The 17,346-nt window shown below is 46.1% G+C and overlaps 1 protein-coding gene and 1 long non-coding RNA gene across 4 annotated transcripts in view; one reads left to right on the forward strand and one right to left on the reverse strand.

Moving 5' to 3' along the window:
• Window positions 1-2,760: 2,760 nt before the first annotated feature.
• LOC122449563 overlaps window positions 2,761-17,346 on the reverse strand; it is a 44,872-nt gene continuing 30,286 nt past the window's right edge. For 2 of the 3 annotated variants that reach the window (XR_006271969.1, XR_006271968.1), the window contains one exon: window positions 2,761-3,323. This is a non-coding gene — a long non-coding RNA (uncharacterized LOC122449563). Of the gene's footprint in view, window positions 3,324-11,268; window positions 11,374-17,346 lie in introns of all 3 variants that reach the window. The other variant, XR_006271970.1, reaches the window with a different exon arrangement.
• LOC122449560 (2-acylglycerol O-acyltransferase 2-like) lies at window positions 5,795-15,548 on the forward strand. Its single transcript, XM_043481274.1, has 6 exons — window positions 5,795-5,973; window positions 9,270-9,448; window positions 11,550-11,754; window positions 12,070-12,244; window positions 12,898-13,094; window positions 14,551-15,548. The coding sequence occupies exons 1-6, from the start codon at window positions 5,883-5,885 to the stop codon at window positions 14,703-14,705; spliced, it is 1,002 nt and encodes a 333-aa protein (XP_043337209.1). The 5' UTR covers window positions 5,795-5,882; the 3' UTR covers window positions 14,706-15,548.

Below are 17,346 nucleotides of genomic sequence, written 5' to 3' on the forward strand. Positions count from 1 at the left end.
TCCTGCAACTTTATTATATTCATTCATTAGCTCTAGTAATTTTCTGGTGGAGTCTTTAGGGTTTTCTATGTAGAGGATCATGTCATCTGCAAACAGTGAGCGTTTTACTTCTTCTTTTCCAATCCGGATTCCTTTTATTTCTTTTTCTGCTCTGGTGGCTGTGGACAAAACTTCCAAAACTATGTTGAATAGTAGTGGTGAGAGTGGGCACCCTTGTCTTGTTCCTGACTTTAGGGGAAATGCTTTCATTTTTTCACCATTGATGATAATGTTTGCTGTGGGTTTGTCATATTTAGCTTTTATTATGTTGAGGTATGTTCCTTCTATGCCTGCTTTCTGGAGGGTTTTTTTCATAAATGGATGTTGAATTTTGTCAAAGGCTTTCTCTGCATCTATTGAGATAATCAAAGATTAAAAATACTCCATTGATTAGATTAGACTAAAGAAAACAGGAAGAGGCTTGGGCAAACCTAAAGAAAGTAGAAGGGGTTTTTAAAAAGTAAAGAAAATAGCAAGGTAATTAAATATGAAATAACTATATATTAGAGATGGCCAGAAAGTTAAAGTAAAAAAAAAAAAAAAACACTGTTCCTCTAAAAGAGATAAATATCTGACAGACTCATCCAGAAAGAAAAACAAACAAAAAAGAAATCACACATTAAAAATTTTAGGATTATAAACAGGGACAATTGTGGATATAGCAGAGATCTAAAGACTCATCAGCAAATAAATAAAATTTTTCTTTTCTCCATTAAATTGTCTTTGTTCCTTTATCAAAGGTCATTTGATGACATGTATGTGGGCCTATTTGCAGGCTCTTTACTCTGTTCCATTGATCTATTTGTCTCTTCTTTTACCAAACCCATCCTGTCTTATTTACAGCTGGACCAAAACATTCAAGATGTGTAGTAAAATAAGTGTAATATTAAAGTAATTGAAACGTCATAGTAGAAAGTGATAACAGAGCAGATGAAGTGTTTTGGGCATGGTCTCAACATTTTCCAAAAATAATGAAAGCTATAAGATCATAGATCCAGTACTACAGAGACTCTCAATGGAATAGGTTTGTTGTTGGTTTTTTTATTTTTTGTCATGTTTTTTAATTTAGACACATTATATTAAAGCTGTCAAAGGTGAACTGAGAGTCTGCAAGGCAGTTAGATCCAAAGATATATTAAACACAGAGGAACAAAGACAAGAACTACACCTTTGAAGAACTGAAAGGAAAATTAATTGTCAATCCAAAGTTCTATATCCAATGAAAATCACTTTCAAAATTAAGACAAAAGTATAGGTGTTTTTAGACAAACAAAAGGTGAGAGAATTAATTCCTAGTGAGCTGGTGCTATAAGAAACATTAAGGGAGTTTCTTTGGACAGAAGTATTATGATACCAAATAAAAACCTGAGTTACACCAAAAAATTAACAACTCTGCAAGTAGCAAAAATGAAGATAAATCACACTACACAAAATAAAGACCAGTGGAGAAATAACTGAAAGAGAGAAATATTAAAATCAAAGAAACTGGTTTTCTTACAAACGTCAATGAAAATAAATTTGCATTCTTTGATGAAACTGATAGTTTCCAAGGAAAAGTTACAATTTATCAAAATGACTTAAAGATTTCCTAAGTCAGACCAAGCAATCAAGCAATATCAATTAAATAAAAGGCTGATAAATAGGAATACATTAAAATTTTAAATGTTCAGTTATTCAGTTCAGTTGCTCAGTTATGTCCGACTCTTTGCAACCCCATGGACTGTATCATGCCAGGCTTCCCTGTCCACCACCAACTCCTGGAGTTTACTCAAACTCACCCCCATTCAGTCGGTGATGCCATTCAACCATCTCATCCTCTCTTGTCCCCTTCTCCTCCTGCCCTCTATCTTTCCCAGCATCAGGTTTTTTCAAATGAGTTAACCTTCGCATCAGGTGGCCAAAGTATTGGAGCTTCAGCTTCAACAGCAGTCCTTCCAATAAACAGTCAGGACTGATCTCCTTTAGGATGGACTGGTTGGATCTCCTTGCAGTCCAAGGGACTCTCAAGAGTCTTCTCCAACACCACAGTTCAAAGCAGCAATTCTTCAGCACTCAGCTTTCTTTATAGCCCAACTCTCACATCCATACATGACTACTGGAAAAACCATAGCCTTGACTAGACAGACTTTATTGGCAAAGTAATGTCTCTGCTTTTTAATAAGCTGTCTAGGTTGGTCATAGCTTTTCTTCCAAGGGGCAAGCGTCTTTTAATTTCATGGCTGCAGTCACCATCTGCAGTGATTTTGGAGCCCAAAAAATCTGCCACTGATTCCACTGTTTCCCTATTTGTCATGAAGTGATGGGACCAGATGCCATGATCTTAGTTTTCTGAATGTTGAGTTTTCAGCCAACTTTTTCACTCTTCTCTTTCACTTTCATCAAGAGGCTCTTTAGTTCTTCACTTTCTGCCATAAGAATGGTGTCATCTGCATATCTGAGGTTATTGATATTTCTCCCAGCAATCTTGATTCCAGCTTGTGCTTCATCCAGCCCAGCATTTCTCATGATGTACTCTGCATAGAAGTTAAATAAACAGGGTGACAATATACACCCTTGATGGACTCCTTTTCCTATTTGGGACCAGTCTGTTGTTCCATGACCAGTTCTAACTACTGCTTCTTGACCTGCATACAGATTTATCAAGAGGCAGGTCAGGGGGTCTGGTATGTCCATCTCTTTCAGATTTTTCCATAGTTTGTTGTGATTGACAGAGTCAAAGGCTTTGACATAGTCAATAAAGCAGAAATAGGTGTTTTTCTGGAACTCTCTTGCTTTTTCAATGATCCAGCAGATGTTGGCAATTTGATCTCTGGTTCCTCTGCCTTTTCTAAAACCAGATTGTCAGTGACACCTTAAAACACAAGCTAAGTAAGAATTGAGAGAAGAACCCCAGGGCTCCATGTGGTCCTCACCAGGAAAGTGAAAGTGAAAGTTGCTCAGTCATGTCCAATTCTTTATAGTCCATGGAATTCCCTAGGCCAGAATGCTAGAGTGGGTAGCCTTTCCCTTCTCCAGGGGAACTTCCCAACCCAGATCTCCTGCATTGCAGGTGGATTCTTTACCAGCTGAGTTATCAGGGAAGACTCTCCCCACCAGGAAGAGGAAAAAAAAAATCGCACCTCACATGGGAAGAAGCTGTGAGATGCCCAAACCTTGCCTTATTCTTGGGTCCACTGATGGAAGGCACTGCAGGACTCAGGCACACTCACTTCTGCTCCAAGTCCTGCTCCCTTGTAGACAGCAGGACAAGCTAGCTGGTGGCTCCTTCTTCTCCATCTTCTCTCCTTAAAACAATAACACAATCCAGTTTCAGTGAGCACTTATTATACCCTATAAGGGGTGGGGGTATGATTTTAGGTGCTCTTTTAGGAGAATAAAGAATTAATGTAAATACAATTTCTAACTTACTGTTTAAATAAAAATTTATATAAATGAAGAAAAAATTGGGACAAGAAATTCATAATGTACCCAACCAACAATGGTTAGTATTGGTGGGGGGGGGGGGGTTAGTTTTCTTCAAATTCAGAAGAAAAAAAAAAGCAAAAATACATTGTAGAGAAATGAGTAAAAATTAAGAAGGAGATTTTCACAGAGAAGAAATGCAATGAATAAAGCCAGGTTTACCTTTTGTGATGACTAAATGGAAATCAAGACCCCAACTATATATCTCTCTACACATCAGCAAATAAGGTGTCTGAATTTACCAAGGAGGAGAGACAATCTGCATCCATGGGACACTGACATATTCTAGGTGAGATGTAAACTGGTGCTGCTGTTTTGGAAAAACCTGCCACACTACTCTACAGCTTGTGCAATCACTTAGCCCTTGACCAAGAAGTCCCTCTAGCTGTTGAGAATGTGAGAGGGAGAAAGGGCCCAGAAACCAGTGAGAACACCAGTATCAGTGATTATCAAAGAGACTGGCTGTGTGGGTGGAAAGCAGTTTTACAATGCAAGAGATATTTAAATCAACAAAAGAGTAGAACTGAAGATAAAATATATTCAAATGGCCAATCAGGTCAGTTCAGTTCAGTCACTCAGTCGTGTCCAACTCTTTGCGACCCCATGAATTGCAGCACACCAGGCCTCCCTGTCCATCACCAACTTCTGGAGTCCACCCAAACCCACGTCCATTGAGTCGGTGATGCCCTCCAACTATCTCATCCTCTGTCATCCCCTTCTCCTCCTGCCACAGTAAACATCCTTATTTGTGCTCAATTGTGCTTAATTTTGTTAATTGTGCTTAATTGTGCTTAATTTTGCTCAATTGCGCTTAATTGTGCACAACTAGGCATTGTGCAATTGTGCAACTACTGTAAGCACAATGAAGTTTTCCCCATATCCTCATTTAAATGGATTAAATGTTGAGAAGAATGTGGAGCAACTGGAATTTTTGTCAGGGGCTTGTGGGAGTAAATATTGGTAACCACTTTGGAAAGTTCTGTGGCTATATGGGGAGAAGGCAATGGCAACCCACTCCAGTACTCTTGCCTGGAAAATCCCATGGACGGAGGAGCCTGGTAGGCTGCAGTCCATGGGGTTGCTAAGAGTCGGACACGACTGAGCGACTTCACTTTCACTTTTCACTTTCATGCATTGGAGAAGGAAATGGCAACCCACTCCAGTGTTCTTGCCTGGAGAGTCCTAGGGATGGGGGAGCCTGGTGGGCTGCCGTCTATGGGATCACACAGGGTCAGACGACTGAAGCGACTTAGCAGCAGTAGCAGTGGCTATATGGAGACTAAAACACAGGCAGGTGAGGGGAAGTCAAGTTCAGTTTTAGACAAGCTGTGGTGGAGGTGCCGAGCAGACTATCAGGGAGAATGTCAAGTACCCAACTACTTAGTCAAGTCTGGAGCCCAAGAGAAGGTCAGGCAGGAGATGCAGTTTGGAAGTGTTCATTCTGTAGACAGACTTCAAGGCCATGAGCCTGGATGAGGTCTCTACAGGAGAGGAGGGAGGGTCCAGGGACAGAGAGAGCAGAAAGACCCTCAAACACTTAGCCTGGTGAAGGACAAGAGCCACCGTGGAGACCGAGGGGCACTCAGAGGGGCAGGAGAGAAACCAGGAGAGGGTGGGGTCCACAGACCAAGTGGTTTCAAGGAGGAGGGAGGGGCCAATTGTGTCTGAGGTTGCTGAGAGGTCAAGATGAGAACTGAGAATTGACCACTGGATTCAGCAGTGTGGAGGCCACTGGTGAACTTGTCAAGGGCAGCTCCATGGAACAGTGATGTCTGAAGTCTGGAGGAGGGAGGAGAAAATGGGAGGGAAGGGTGTGGAGCTGACAGCTATCATTGTCTTCCAAGAGACAATGACAGCTCTTCCAAGAGTTGTGCTGTGCAGGTGAGCTGAGGAATAGGGCAGGAGGTGGAGGAGATGGTAAGGCCAAGGGATTTTTAGATGGGAAGTGTAATTACAAATTCGTGGAGGGGAACAGTGGATCTGGCAAATGAAAGGAGACAATTATCATAGCCAGGTAACTGGGAAGGTGGAAAGAAGACAAGGTTGCACTATATTTGTTGCTTCATGTGCCAAGTGGCACATGATTCAAGCATGTGGCAAGATTCAAGCAAACAGAGAAAGAAGATCTGGCAGATAAAACATTGCTTGAAGAGGCAAATGTCCTTTCCTTCCTCTATTTTACATGGAGCCAGGAATGTGGGTTCAAAGATTTCTCCTAAGAAAGAGATCCTTGCCAAGCGGGGGCAGGAAGATGTTGGGGTCACCCACCCACTTCAGAACCCATAAATGCTTAGACAATCTCTGACAGCAGCAAACACCAGCAGGCGTCTCAGACCACAGCAGAACTCAGAGAAGCCTCCAGAACCCACAGAGGAGCCAGCATGGTGGAGTTCGCGCCTTTGTTTGTGCCACTGGAGCGCAGACTACAGACCTTCGTGGTCCTGCATTGGATCTTCTGCTTCATGGTCTTGCGTAAGACAGGCTGGGCTGGGAACAGGAGGCCATGGACACCTGCCACTTCTGGAGCACAGAGTGCATTGATGGGAGAAAGCCCTAAAAGGGCTGCTGAGCTCAGCACCTAGGGATGGCCTGGTATGAAGGACAATTTGCTCAGCTGGCCTTCAGAGTGCTTTGCCAGCAGGAGTGTGTCTGACTGGCTGCACCTACCCCCTGCCCAATCTGGAATACTGGGAAGTCAAGTAGCCTTGGTCCTGGAGCTAGAGGGAGGGCAGCTAAGGAAAGGGATCTGGGTCCACTGGTGCCAGGAGCAGGAGCTTGTACCTTGTCCCTTATCCTGGGGACAAAGGGAGCCCCAGGAGGGCTTTAGGTATGGGAATGATAAGGTCCAATCTTTGTGGTATAGGTCCCTATGGCTGAAGCCAATGGATCTACTGTGTTTAGGGTGTAGGGTATAAATTAATGACAGGGAGCAGTAACAAACTGTATCAGGGGTCTCCAAATTATGCCCCATGGGCCAAATCCAGCTCACTCATTATTATTATATTGGTACAGCCCTTGAAAGTGAAATAGTCACCCAGTTGTATCTGACTCTTTGTGACCCCATAAACTGTACAGTCCATGGAATTTGGAATTCTGTAGGCTAGAATACTGGAGTAGGTAGCTGTTCCCTTCTCCAGGGGATCTTCCCAACCCAGGGTTCAAATCTAGGTCTCCCTCATCACAGACAGATTCTTTACCATCTGAGCCACCAGGGAAGTCACCTGGGCTTCCCAGGTGGTGCTAGTGGTAAAGAACCTACCTGCCAATGCAGGAGAACTAAGAGATGCTGGTTCAATCCCTGGGCTGGGAAGATCCCCTGGAGGAGGAAATGGCAACCCACTCCAGTGTTTTTGCCTGGAAAACCCCATGGACAGAGAAGTCTGGTGGGCTATAGTCCATGGAGGTCACAAATAGTCGGACACGACTAAAGTGACTTAGCACAGCACAGCACAGCCCATGAGCCAAGAATGGTTTTTACATTTTAAATCCTCAGCTCTGTATATAATATCCTCTGAGTTGCCTTTTTGGCTGCAAAGTCTAAAATATTTACAGTCTGATGTTTAGGGTAAAGACTGCCTTCTCTGGTCAAGGGAGGCTGACAGTAGGTAGAGAGATGGTTAGGAGTTGGATCCACAGGGCAGGAATTAAAGGCTGGTAGGAGAGTAATGGCTTCCAGTGGGGGGGTAAACACCATACATATAGCGAATAGCTGGTTCACACTGGACATGGAGCAGACCATTTGGTGGAAGGGCCAAGAGTTGACTGGAGTGGTTAACTAGGACCTGTCACAGTGGACTCAGGGCCCAGAAACAACGGGTTTTTTGTTTACTCTGTTTCCTTCTTTTAACAATTCACATCTCATATAGGAAGGTAAGATCCTTTCAAAGTTTGTCTTGTTCTCAGCTGCATGTCCAGCTCTTAAAAGAGTTGAAGTCAATGAATATTTGTTGAATGAATGAATGTTGGGAGTACAATGTAACCCAAATAGTAGAATTGAATGACAGATCTCATCCTACTAACTTTTTGTGTGACCTAACCAATCTACATACCCTCTCTGGGCCTCTGTAAAGTGGGCTTTTACATTTTTCCCCTTGTTGTAATAAGGTGAAAAAAGTTGTCTCCTTTCCTCAGAAATTGAAAAGTCTCCCTGGTTAGGATTTTTCCTGCTGACAGTAGTTGAAGAGTGAGCCCAGGTGAGGGGGATGGTGAGGTGTAGGGAAATCTTTAGATCAAATGGAAATACCCTGCATATGGGTTTTTTCCTAACATTTATTTTCTCAGTACAAAACTATTAATGTTACTGTGGCACACTGAAACAAAGTGTGTATCCTAAAGGTAAAAGACGTCCTCAAATACTACCCTCTAGGGAGTCACTATTAACAATGTGGTTTTACCCTCTAGAGCTGGTTTTCTGAAAGGGGGAGTGGCCCACACAGACTTTTGATTTTGTCCAAGGGCAGCAACCTAGCTGGGGTTTTATTGCTTTCTTCACATTGTAGTGACAAATAAATAAATAAATGAAATAAAATAAGACCTAAGTCAAAATCCTGGACATCTTGTCCCCACTGGCGTCCTGTCGCCTTCCTCCAGATTTTCGGGAGTCAGCTTGAGAAGGCCAGGATTTCTGTCAGTTCACAGTTGTACCACCAGCACCTGACACATCACAGGAGCTCTGTGTAAAGTGAGCATCTGTGAGCTTCAACCTACTTTGTCTGGCTTATGAATTTTACTACTATTTAAATTGAGTCAAACGTCCCCTCTTCCTGGAAGCCTACTAGGAATGACAGCCCAATCTGCCCTACTTTCAGACGGAATAGAAGTGGAAATGGACCTTCTTTAAGAGTTTGAATGCATGGGATTGAATGGAGTCAGTGAGTTGGAGAGGGAGAATTATTCCCTGGGAATGAGGTTCCATTGGCATTAGATTAATGACAGCCCCACAGAACTCCCCATCTCTGAGGTGAAGCTGGGACTAACCTGCGTTAGGGACTGAGAATCGAAGATCAGAGGGGAATTCCTCACTGGGCCCAGCCTTACTCATGCTGTACCCCTGACTCACTGCCCAGGCAAGTGTGTTAGCCTCTACCTCCCTCCTTTGGCAGGAGAGGGAAGGGCAGGCATAGGAAACATGAGCAAAAGCTAAGAGACAGAAAGAGCTCAGGGAGTTGTAGGAACATTGAGCAGCTTAGTGTGGCTGGACTATGGGGGTGCATATGGGTGAGTGAAGCTGGAGCAGGAGGGGACTCAAGTCAGTCATGGGGAGCTTGAAAGCTGGGATGAGCTGCTTGGACTGTGCCTCAAAGTTATGAAAAAGCCATAGGAGAGCTTCATTAGAGGAGGAATCTGGTGGGATAAATCTATGAAAGATGGGCTGAGGGTATACTGAAAGAGGGCTGGGCAGAGAGAATGTCTCCCTTTTCTCTGTGGTCCCAAAGGTTCATTTAATCACTTCTCCATCAGGTCTTTATTGATCCCTTGGTAAATACAAATTACTTAATAGGATGGAGAGGGAGGTGGAGGGGATAAGAATAGAATGAATGAGCAGCCTGGTACAGTGGGGAAAAGTTTGTAGATAGGTCTATCTACAAACTCAGGTTCCCAGTGCGACACTGGAAGGGCTGCATTCCTTTCTCCTTGAAGGCAGGGGAGGTTGACCCCTTCCTCCTGGGGTGAGGGCTGGACAGGACAGTGCTGCTAGTGCTGGGCATATGGGGAGAGCTTTTTCCTTCATTCCTGTGACTACTGACAGCTCCTGATTCCCTCCCCAGCCCCTATCTGCGTTGTGGTCTTCATAGGCCTTCTGTTCACAAGATTCTGGTTCTTCAGTATCCTGTACGCAATCTGGTTGTACTTGGACCAAAATAAGCCATGGCAGGGGGGCAGGCGCAATGAGGCCACAAGGCGCTGGGTCATATGGAAATACATGAAGAACTATTTCCCCATCTCGGTGAGTAATGGGGTGGCTGGGGACTAGCTAAGACTGTAGTGCCCCACATGTCCGTGGGGAAGTGTGGCCCTGTGTGCAGTGAGCAGAATACCAGGCTAGGAGGAAGGAGCTGGGCTTCCACCACTATGTGGCCTGGGGAGGAGTCAGCTTCTGTCTGGTGGTAGTTTACCACCTGCAGAGATGTGGGGCCACTATGAGGACTGATGAATGAACAGGATTTGAAGGAGCTCTGTGAACTATATATTGTAGCACATATATATGTCTTATAGGTGTAAACTGCTCAGCAGACATGCTTGGGTTTGCAGGTATAAAGTCATGTCCTTAGAATACATCTAGCCCCACACTTCTTCAAATAAGAAGACTGATACCCAGTGAGAAAGAAAGGCATGACCAAGGTCACACAAGTCCTTTTACTGGTTTCAAAGTTTGTGTCTTAACTTTGGGTAAAGAAGCAAGGCAGAGAGCCCTGAACTGGTTCTCTGGATCTATTCTGCCCCAAACTTCGGTATGCTTTATGTCCTTGGGCAGAGCCTTGCTCAATCAGTTCCTCAGTTTCCCCATGTATCCAGTAAACATACTGCTCCCTTCTACTCTGAGTGCCTCTGACTGACTCTCTGACCTAAGGTCATTGTGGACACCTGACCATGGACTCAGAGGTCAGTCCAGATTGAGGGAGACATTGTTTTAAGTGAACTGAGACTTCTACTTCTTTCCTGTATCACAAAAAGACTAAATCTTTGGGTGTAAGCCCTGGGAAGGGATGATTTAATGTCCAGATGGGGAGGGAAAGGTTGTAGAGGCACAGAAAGGTGCCAGGAAGAGGTAGGTGGCTTTCCTTTGGAAACAGAAGAGAAGAAATGGATAGAGTATGACCTGTGGAGCTAGGCAGGATAGGTTCTGCTACCAGATCTGCAACATACCAGATTTGGGGTGAGCTAGTCTCATTGAACCTTGATTTCTTCACATGTAAAGCAGAGATTATGCCACATTCATTATTGGGTTGTGAGGATTTTATGAAATATCAGATCATCCCAGGGCCTCCAAGAACAGCAGGTGGCTCTCTTTGCAACCAAAACTGTTGTCAGTTGAATGTCTGCCAGGAAAATGGTACTGAGGGGCTCTGTGACTGTCTATCCACAGCCCTCATGCTCTTCACCCAGACAGGTAACCCCAGGGGAGGGTTTCTCAAAGGCACTATTAAGACAGATGGGACACTGGATTTGATTTGCAGAAATTTCATATGTACAGCATTCAGGATTCTTGCCCACTGCAGGCCTGCAGAGGGAAGACAGTACCATCAAGTGGCTGCAGAGGGCGGGATGATATGCCCAGTGACTTGCCTGTCTTGGGCTGGGAGCCTGCAGAGATAGCTCAATGGCCTCACATTCTGGACCCCAGCACCTCCCAGGAGATCCTCCAACTCTTCTACACACTTTCACTGTGCAGGCCCTGCAGGAATCATGGGCTAGCCCATAAGTGGGAGTCCATGCTCTACTGGAGCTCCCCCACATTGACAAGCCTCTGCACTCCCTACCAAAGGCTTGTGGATTCCTGAACTTTTAACAGTACCTGCTGTGATTTTTGTGAACTAGAGTTTAGCGGTGGAATTTCAAGCAAAATTAGGAAACTGTTTCTGGGTCTTGGAGCTTTCTAAACACAAGTGATAGGCTTCCTTAAGAACTCCAGCTGCCACAGTCTTGGAGGGATGCTCACTCGCTCCTGCAATGGCTCATTCATTCTGGATGGACTCTGCCTGGGATAAGGTTTCCCTTCACATAGGACAGGGGCTTGTGTCCCTGTCACCCTCCCAGGAGTCCTACCTCTGCCTTGGGCAGGGGGCCTTCCTTCCCTGGTGGTTCCATTCATGGGTCCATTCTCTCCCTCTTCATTCCACAGACTCCCAAACCATCTCCTCAGCTCCAGACCTGCAGTGGGGACAAGGATCCTCAGATAGGCCATCTCTAATCTCAGCACACTCACATGGGATGTGATAGCACTTGGGCACAGGGGACACATAGAAGAGGTCAGCCCAGAAAGCCAGCAGGTGGACCAGTGAGGGCATAAGGTCCAGCCTCAATTCACCAGGTTTCCATCCCTGCAGCTAGTCAAGACCGCTGAGTTGGACCCCTCCCGGAACTACCTTGCTGGTTTCCACCCTCATGGAGTCCTGTCGATCGGATCTTTTACCAACCTGTGCACAGAGGGCACGGGCTTCTCCTCAGTTTTCCCTGGCATCCGCTCACATCTAACAACGTTAAACATATATTTCTGGGTCCCATTCTTCAGGGATTACATCATGCAAGCGGGTAAGCCTTCCCAGAACTGGAGAGCCCAGGAAAATGAGGGCTGCAGGCATAGAGGAGGGATTTCAGGGAGGGCTTCTAAGAATTCTGTATTTCCTCCAAGAACATGTGTAGTAGAGAAGGAGGCTAGGCCCAAGGAAGCACTTCCCACAGCTCCCAGCAATGAGCTTGGTGAGAGGTTGGGAAGAAGGGAATGACTCAGTCCCAGTCCTCAGGGAACTCCCAGCTGTAGGGGGAGGGTGAGTAGGGACCTACCACATCCCCTCTGTGGCCCCTGCCCCCTTCACCCCATAGCTAACCACATTACTGTCTCCCCAGGGCTGGTCTCAACAGACAAGGAGAGTGTTGCTCACATTCTGAGCAGGAAAGGAGGCGGCAACCTAGTGGGTATCACTATTGGGGGCGTCAAGGAGGCACTGAAAACCAGACCTGGAGCCAACAAGCTGGTGCTGCAGAACCGCAAGGGCTTTGCCAGGCTCGCTCTGATGCACGGGTATTGGGGAGAGGGCTCTGGGTTCAGCTGGAGATTGGCAAGGATTGTGTTTTGGTGGGAATACAGCAGAGATTAAGGCAGGTCCTCTTTTAGCAAGAGATGTTCAGTCCATTCACAGAGAGGATAACTTAGCAAGATATTTACTGTCTCATGTCCAAATACCCAGAGAAGATTCTAGAAGGGAGACTAGTTGATCAAAAGGACTAGGTGTCGGGGTGGGGGGAAAAAAAAAAAAGGACTAGGTGTGATGGGTCATATTACCTGAAGTTGGCATTATATCTGAGACCTAGGGGATCTGAGAGAACGGAGTTTGGGGCACAGCTTAGAGCAGTTATCCAACCTTGAAGCACCTCTGAAGAACACAAGCTAACTGGAGCAGAAGAGATTTTCCCAGATGTTTGATGTTTGGGAGGACTCTACAACATTCTGATCTCCTTGTTGTGGTACATCTGGGAGGTGGCAATCCTAAGAGGAGCTGGGACCTGCCCACCATCACAAAGCAAAGCTGTAGCACAACTGGGAGTTACCCGAGGCCACCTACTTCCAGCCCAGGGCTTTGTCCTCTGCTGCAGTTTCTGTCACAAGCTTCCTGCTAGGTGACCAATTTGACTCTTCTTGCCCCTCCACATGCCCTCTCTCCTGTCTCCTTCCAGAGCAGATCTGGTGCCAATCTTCTCCTTTGGGGACAATAACTTATATTCCCGTGCAAAGAATTCTGGCTTTTGGTGGAAATGGTTCAATGTTCAACTGTACAAGAAGATAGGTCTTACCATCCCGCTCTTCTATGGCCGTGGAGTCTTCCAGTACAGTTTTGGTGTTATGCCCTACCGCCTACCCATCACCACTGTGGGTGAGTCTAGACCTGGGCTGGGGTAGGGAGGTGGGGGAAGGCTTCAGAGCAATAGGCCTGGGCTCTGTGCCGCAAGAGAACATGGACTTGGGTTGGACATATCCTTGACCAAGTGGAGCTCATGTTCTAGAGGGTGAAATAGACACACAGGCAAATAACCCTGATAAAAGGCAGTCTGGGATGAGAACTGTAACTGAGGTACAAAGAACCATAGCCACTACTGATTACCAAGCACCTGATGTGTGGCAGGCACTGCAATGGCTCCTTAGAGCTCACTTTTCTGGGTAACCTTGGAGGTAGACACTCATCCCTATTTTATTGATGGCAAACTGAGACTCAGAGAAGGTAAATCACTTCAAACAGATCCTCATTCCCTCTAGTAACAACACTGAGGCTTGAATCAGGATCTGCTTGACTTTTATGATGCCAGAGAAGGAGGGCTTAATTCTGACCAGACAATCCCATAAGACTTTTGGAGAAGATGAATACAAGGGAAGGGCATTCCAGGTCTGTTAGAATTGTGTGTAAAGTAGCAATCAGCAGGCTATAAAGGAGAGCCTGAGGGATTTCCCTGTAAATAATGGGCATGGGCTTTAGTGCCTGGACTTAACACCATCTTTTCTGCCATATGGTCATCTCATTTTCTTTTGTCTTAAATTCCAACTAGGTTCCAACGGCAAAGCTTATAGAGAGAGGTCTATTCATCTCCACTCACCCAATCATTTCCTAGTTGAGTACAGTCTTGGCCAACCCTCTACACCATGACTTTTCCTGGGTTGTCTGGTAATATTTTCATGGATATAATTCATAACTAATGCCTCCAGAACCATTCCCTAGAGAAGAACACAGAACAGCTGCTTTCTGAGCCAGGCAGAACAAGAGTAAGGCAGTTGAAAGGTCCTCCCATGTCCTCCCTAGAATGGGGGACACTGCAGACCAGCATGGAGGGAGAGGAAGAAGAGGCATTTGGGCTGTGGGCCACCTCCTCCCAGACATACAGACACTTCCACTCATGGCATCTAAGACTCCCAGATCCACGTGTCCATGAGTCTAAGAGCACATCCTCAGGGCTTACAATCTGTCACTGATTCTTCCTGGCTATGTGACCTTGCAATAAGTTACTTAACCTCCCTGAGCCTCACTACCTTACCTGTTAAAATGGACTAATAGCAGGTTCAATCCCCATAGGATTGTTAGGAAGATTTTAGGATATAATACAAGTAAAGCACCTAGGACATTGTCTGGCAGGTGGCAAGGCCAGCTGGAGGTGTTTTTATTATTTCAGAATTTTGGAGTTGTCCTAATATCTAGATTAGATCACCCAAAATACTGTTGAAAGGGAAACAATACAGGCATTTTCCAGTAGGTGTGACCACGGCACGGGGTCCTGCCCCATGGGATCCAGAGACCCCAGTGGTTCCTACTCTGGGCCACCACTCACCTCTGTGTCTTTCAGTGGGAAAGCCCATCGAGGTGCCGAAAACACCACATCCCTCCCAAGAGGAGGTGGACAGGCTGCACCAGCACTACATGAAGGAGCTGAGCAACCTCTTCGAAACCCACAAGCTCAAGTACAACATCCCAAAAGACCAACACTTGGAGTTCTGCTGAGTACCTGCCCAGAGGAACAGCTGCCCCAAAGGGCAGGGCTGGCATTAGGGAGGGAGGTGCAGTAATCCCAAAAGGCTTCCTGAAGGTGTCTGTTGAACACATCTCCAGAGCCTTCACTGACTCCTGCAGCTCCACCCCATGCCAGGCCCCAGGTCACATCTGGCTTGTGGCAGAGGAGACCAGACTCTGGCATCAGGGATTTGCTCTCCTGCACTGACTCCTCTGTAATGGACCCTGTCCTTGGTTCTGCCCACCTGAGAAATGGGGGAGATACTGAGAGAGAATGATGTCTGTGTCTCTGTCCTCTGTGGTCCTGTTACTCAATGAGCAAAACAAAGAACAGCTCCAGTTAGCAGATTTCTCTTCTTCTGTCTTGAGTGACAGCACAGAAGCAGCCACCAGCCGCAGCCCTTTCTCCTACAAGCTCCCTCATCCTGCATCCTGCCTGTCCCAGCTCCTCCCTCCCTGAGCTGGAGTGGAGGGTGAGGCCACAACCTCTTGGCTCATCCTGACACCTCTGAGTTTCTGGATCCTCTGAGCCCCAGAGGATCAGCCAGAGGGACCTGGAGGGGGGGAAGTCCTGAGCTCTGTCACTGGCTAAATGACTACACCAACCTCTTCAACCTCCCTCCGAATCTCAGTTTTCCCAAGGGCTAAAATGACCTCTGACCTCGGCTCTAATGGCACATAGGCTGAAAGCTGCTTACAGTAACTCCTACTCTATCCTTTGTAATTCAGCCCTGACCTTGGGCTCCATATATGTCAATTCATCACATGAAAGATTCTATTTTACTTTTTTGTCATCCTCCCTACCTAACTGAAAACACTGGTCAAAGACTCCTATTTAATCCCAGCCTGGTTTCACAGCCCTCCTGCCCTATTTCCTATTCCCAGACAGTGGCTCAGATGGACCAGAGAAAGGCATGTTACCTCTTCCTCCCTGATCAATCAGCTCCAAATTACCACCTCTGGCCTATTCTGTGGGAGAGAAGGGGGAGGCTATGTACAGACACAGGGTAGAGCAGGCAGAAGATGAAGGCCCTCAGGAATTGGCAGAACTGGAGTCTCCTCTTAAAATTAGGCTGCCCTGGAAGCAACCTAGATGTCCATCAGCAGATAAATGGATAAGAAAGCTGTGGTACATATACACAATGGAATATTACTCAGCCATTAAAAAGAATACATTTGAATCCGTTCTAATGAGGTAGATGAAACTGGAGCCTATTATCCAAAGTGAAGTAAGCCAGAAAGAAAAACACCAATACAGTATACTAACACATATATATGGAATTTAGAAAGATGGTAACAATAACTCTGTATGTGAGACAGCAAAAAAGACACAGATGTATTGAACAGTGTTTTGGACTCTGGGAGAGGGTGAGGGCGGGATGACATGGGAAAACAGCATTGAAACATGTAAATTATCATATGTGAAACAAATCGCCAGCCCAGTTTTGATGCATGAGACAGGGTGCTCCGTGCTGGTGCACTGGGATGACCCAGAGGGATGGGATGGGGAGGGAGGTGGGAGGGGGGTTCAGGATGGGGAGCACATATACACCCATGGAGGATTCAAGTCAATATATGGCAAAACCAATACAATATTGAAAAGTAAAATAAATAATTAATTAAAAGAAAAAAAAATTAGGCTGCCCTTTGATATGGAAGAAGTTCTCAGACAAGACATCATTACCCACAGGGGACAAAGGACCTACTGGGGCCCAGCCTGATGATACTGCTTGATGGTGACAACAAATAGGACAGATGTCAGCCAGCACAGCTCTGCCAGCAGCCACATGGCCCAGCCCAGCCTCACCCTCTCAGGAGGACTGGGCTTTGCTAGAGATAAGAGGAGGCAGAGGTGGAGCGTATGAACTGCTGAGGGAGCAAGGTAGAGAGGAGGAGAGGGCAGAGCACACATGGGCGAGACTTCCTAATGAGGGCCAGGCTCAAAGTGAGGTTTAGGGGACAGGAGGCTGAGGCTTAGGCCTTTGTGCAGCAAACTTCTATGGTGATGGGAGTAGGCAGGGCAGACAAGGTCCCTGAGGATGCCTGGCCTGTTGTCTTGGGGACTACTGTCCAGTCCAGGGGTCAGGAATTCATCCCCTCTGGTAGGGAGGAACCATGGGAGGTGCTTGAGCTGAATCGGGTCATGGGCCAGATGGAGGGGCAATGGATCCCTCAGACTGGACCGAGCATCTGTCTTAGAGACCCCACAGCAGGGCAGAGTCAGCTCCCTGAGCCACTTTCTAAGAACCCGCTATGTCCTGGGCTCTGGGTGGATGCTTCATGTAGAGTACTCAGTGTAACTGACATGACTTCTTCAAAATTAAATTAGGTTCATGTCAGAGATGTTAAAGGATTACAGTCATCCTGGTCCCAGGCAGCTATCACATGCTGCTCTCATCTTGCCTGGTTCTGGACTGAAACTGTGCAGAATTAGAAATGGCAGGTGCCTGGGAACCAGTCAGGCACACAGTCCCTACCCCCCAACACCCCTCTGCTGGCATTAGGACCCCATACAGGTCACATCCCCTCATTGAGTCCAGTGCCTTCACCTTTAAATGGTTCATCCATAAATGACTGTTGAATAAATAACAGCTCTTCTTCACCCTTTCCATTTATAAATTCCTAGAAAAGT

Source organism: Cervus canadensis, chromosome 11, assembly GCF_019320065.1.
Source record: "Cervus canadensis isolate Bull #8, Minnesota chromosome 11, ASM1932006v1, whole genome shotgun sequence".
In the NCBI taxonomy this organism is placed as follows: domain Eukaryota; kingdom Metazoa; phylum Chordata; class Mammalia; order Artiodactyla; family Cervidae; genus Cervus; species Cervus canadensis.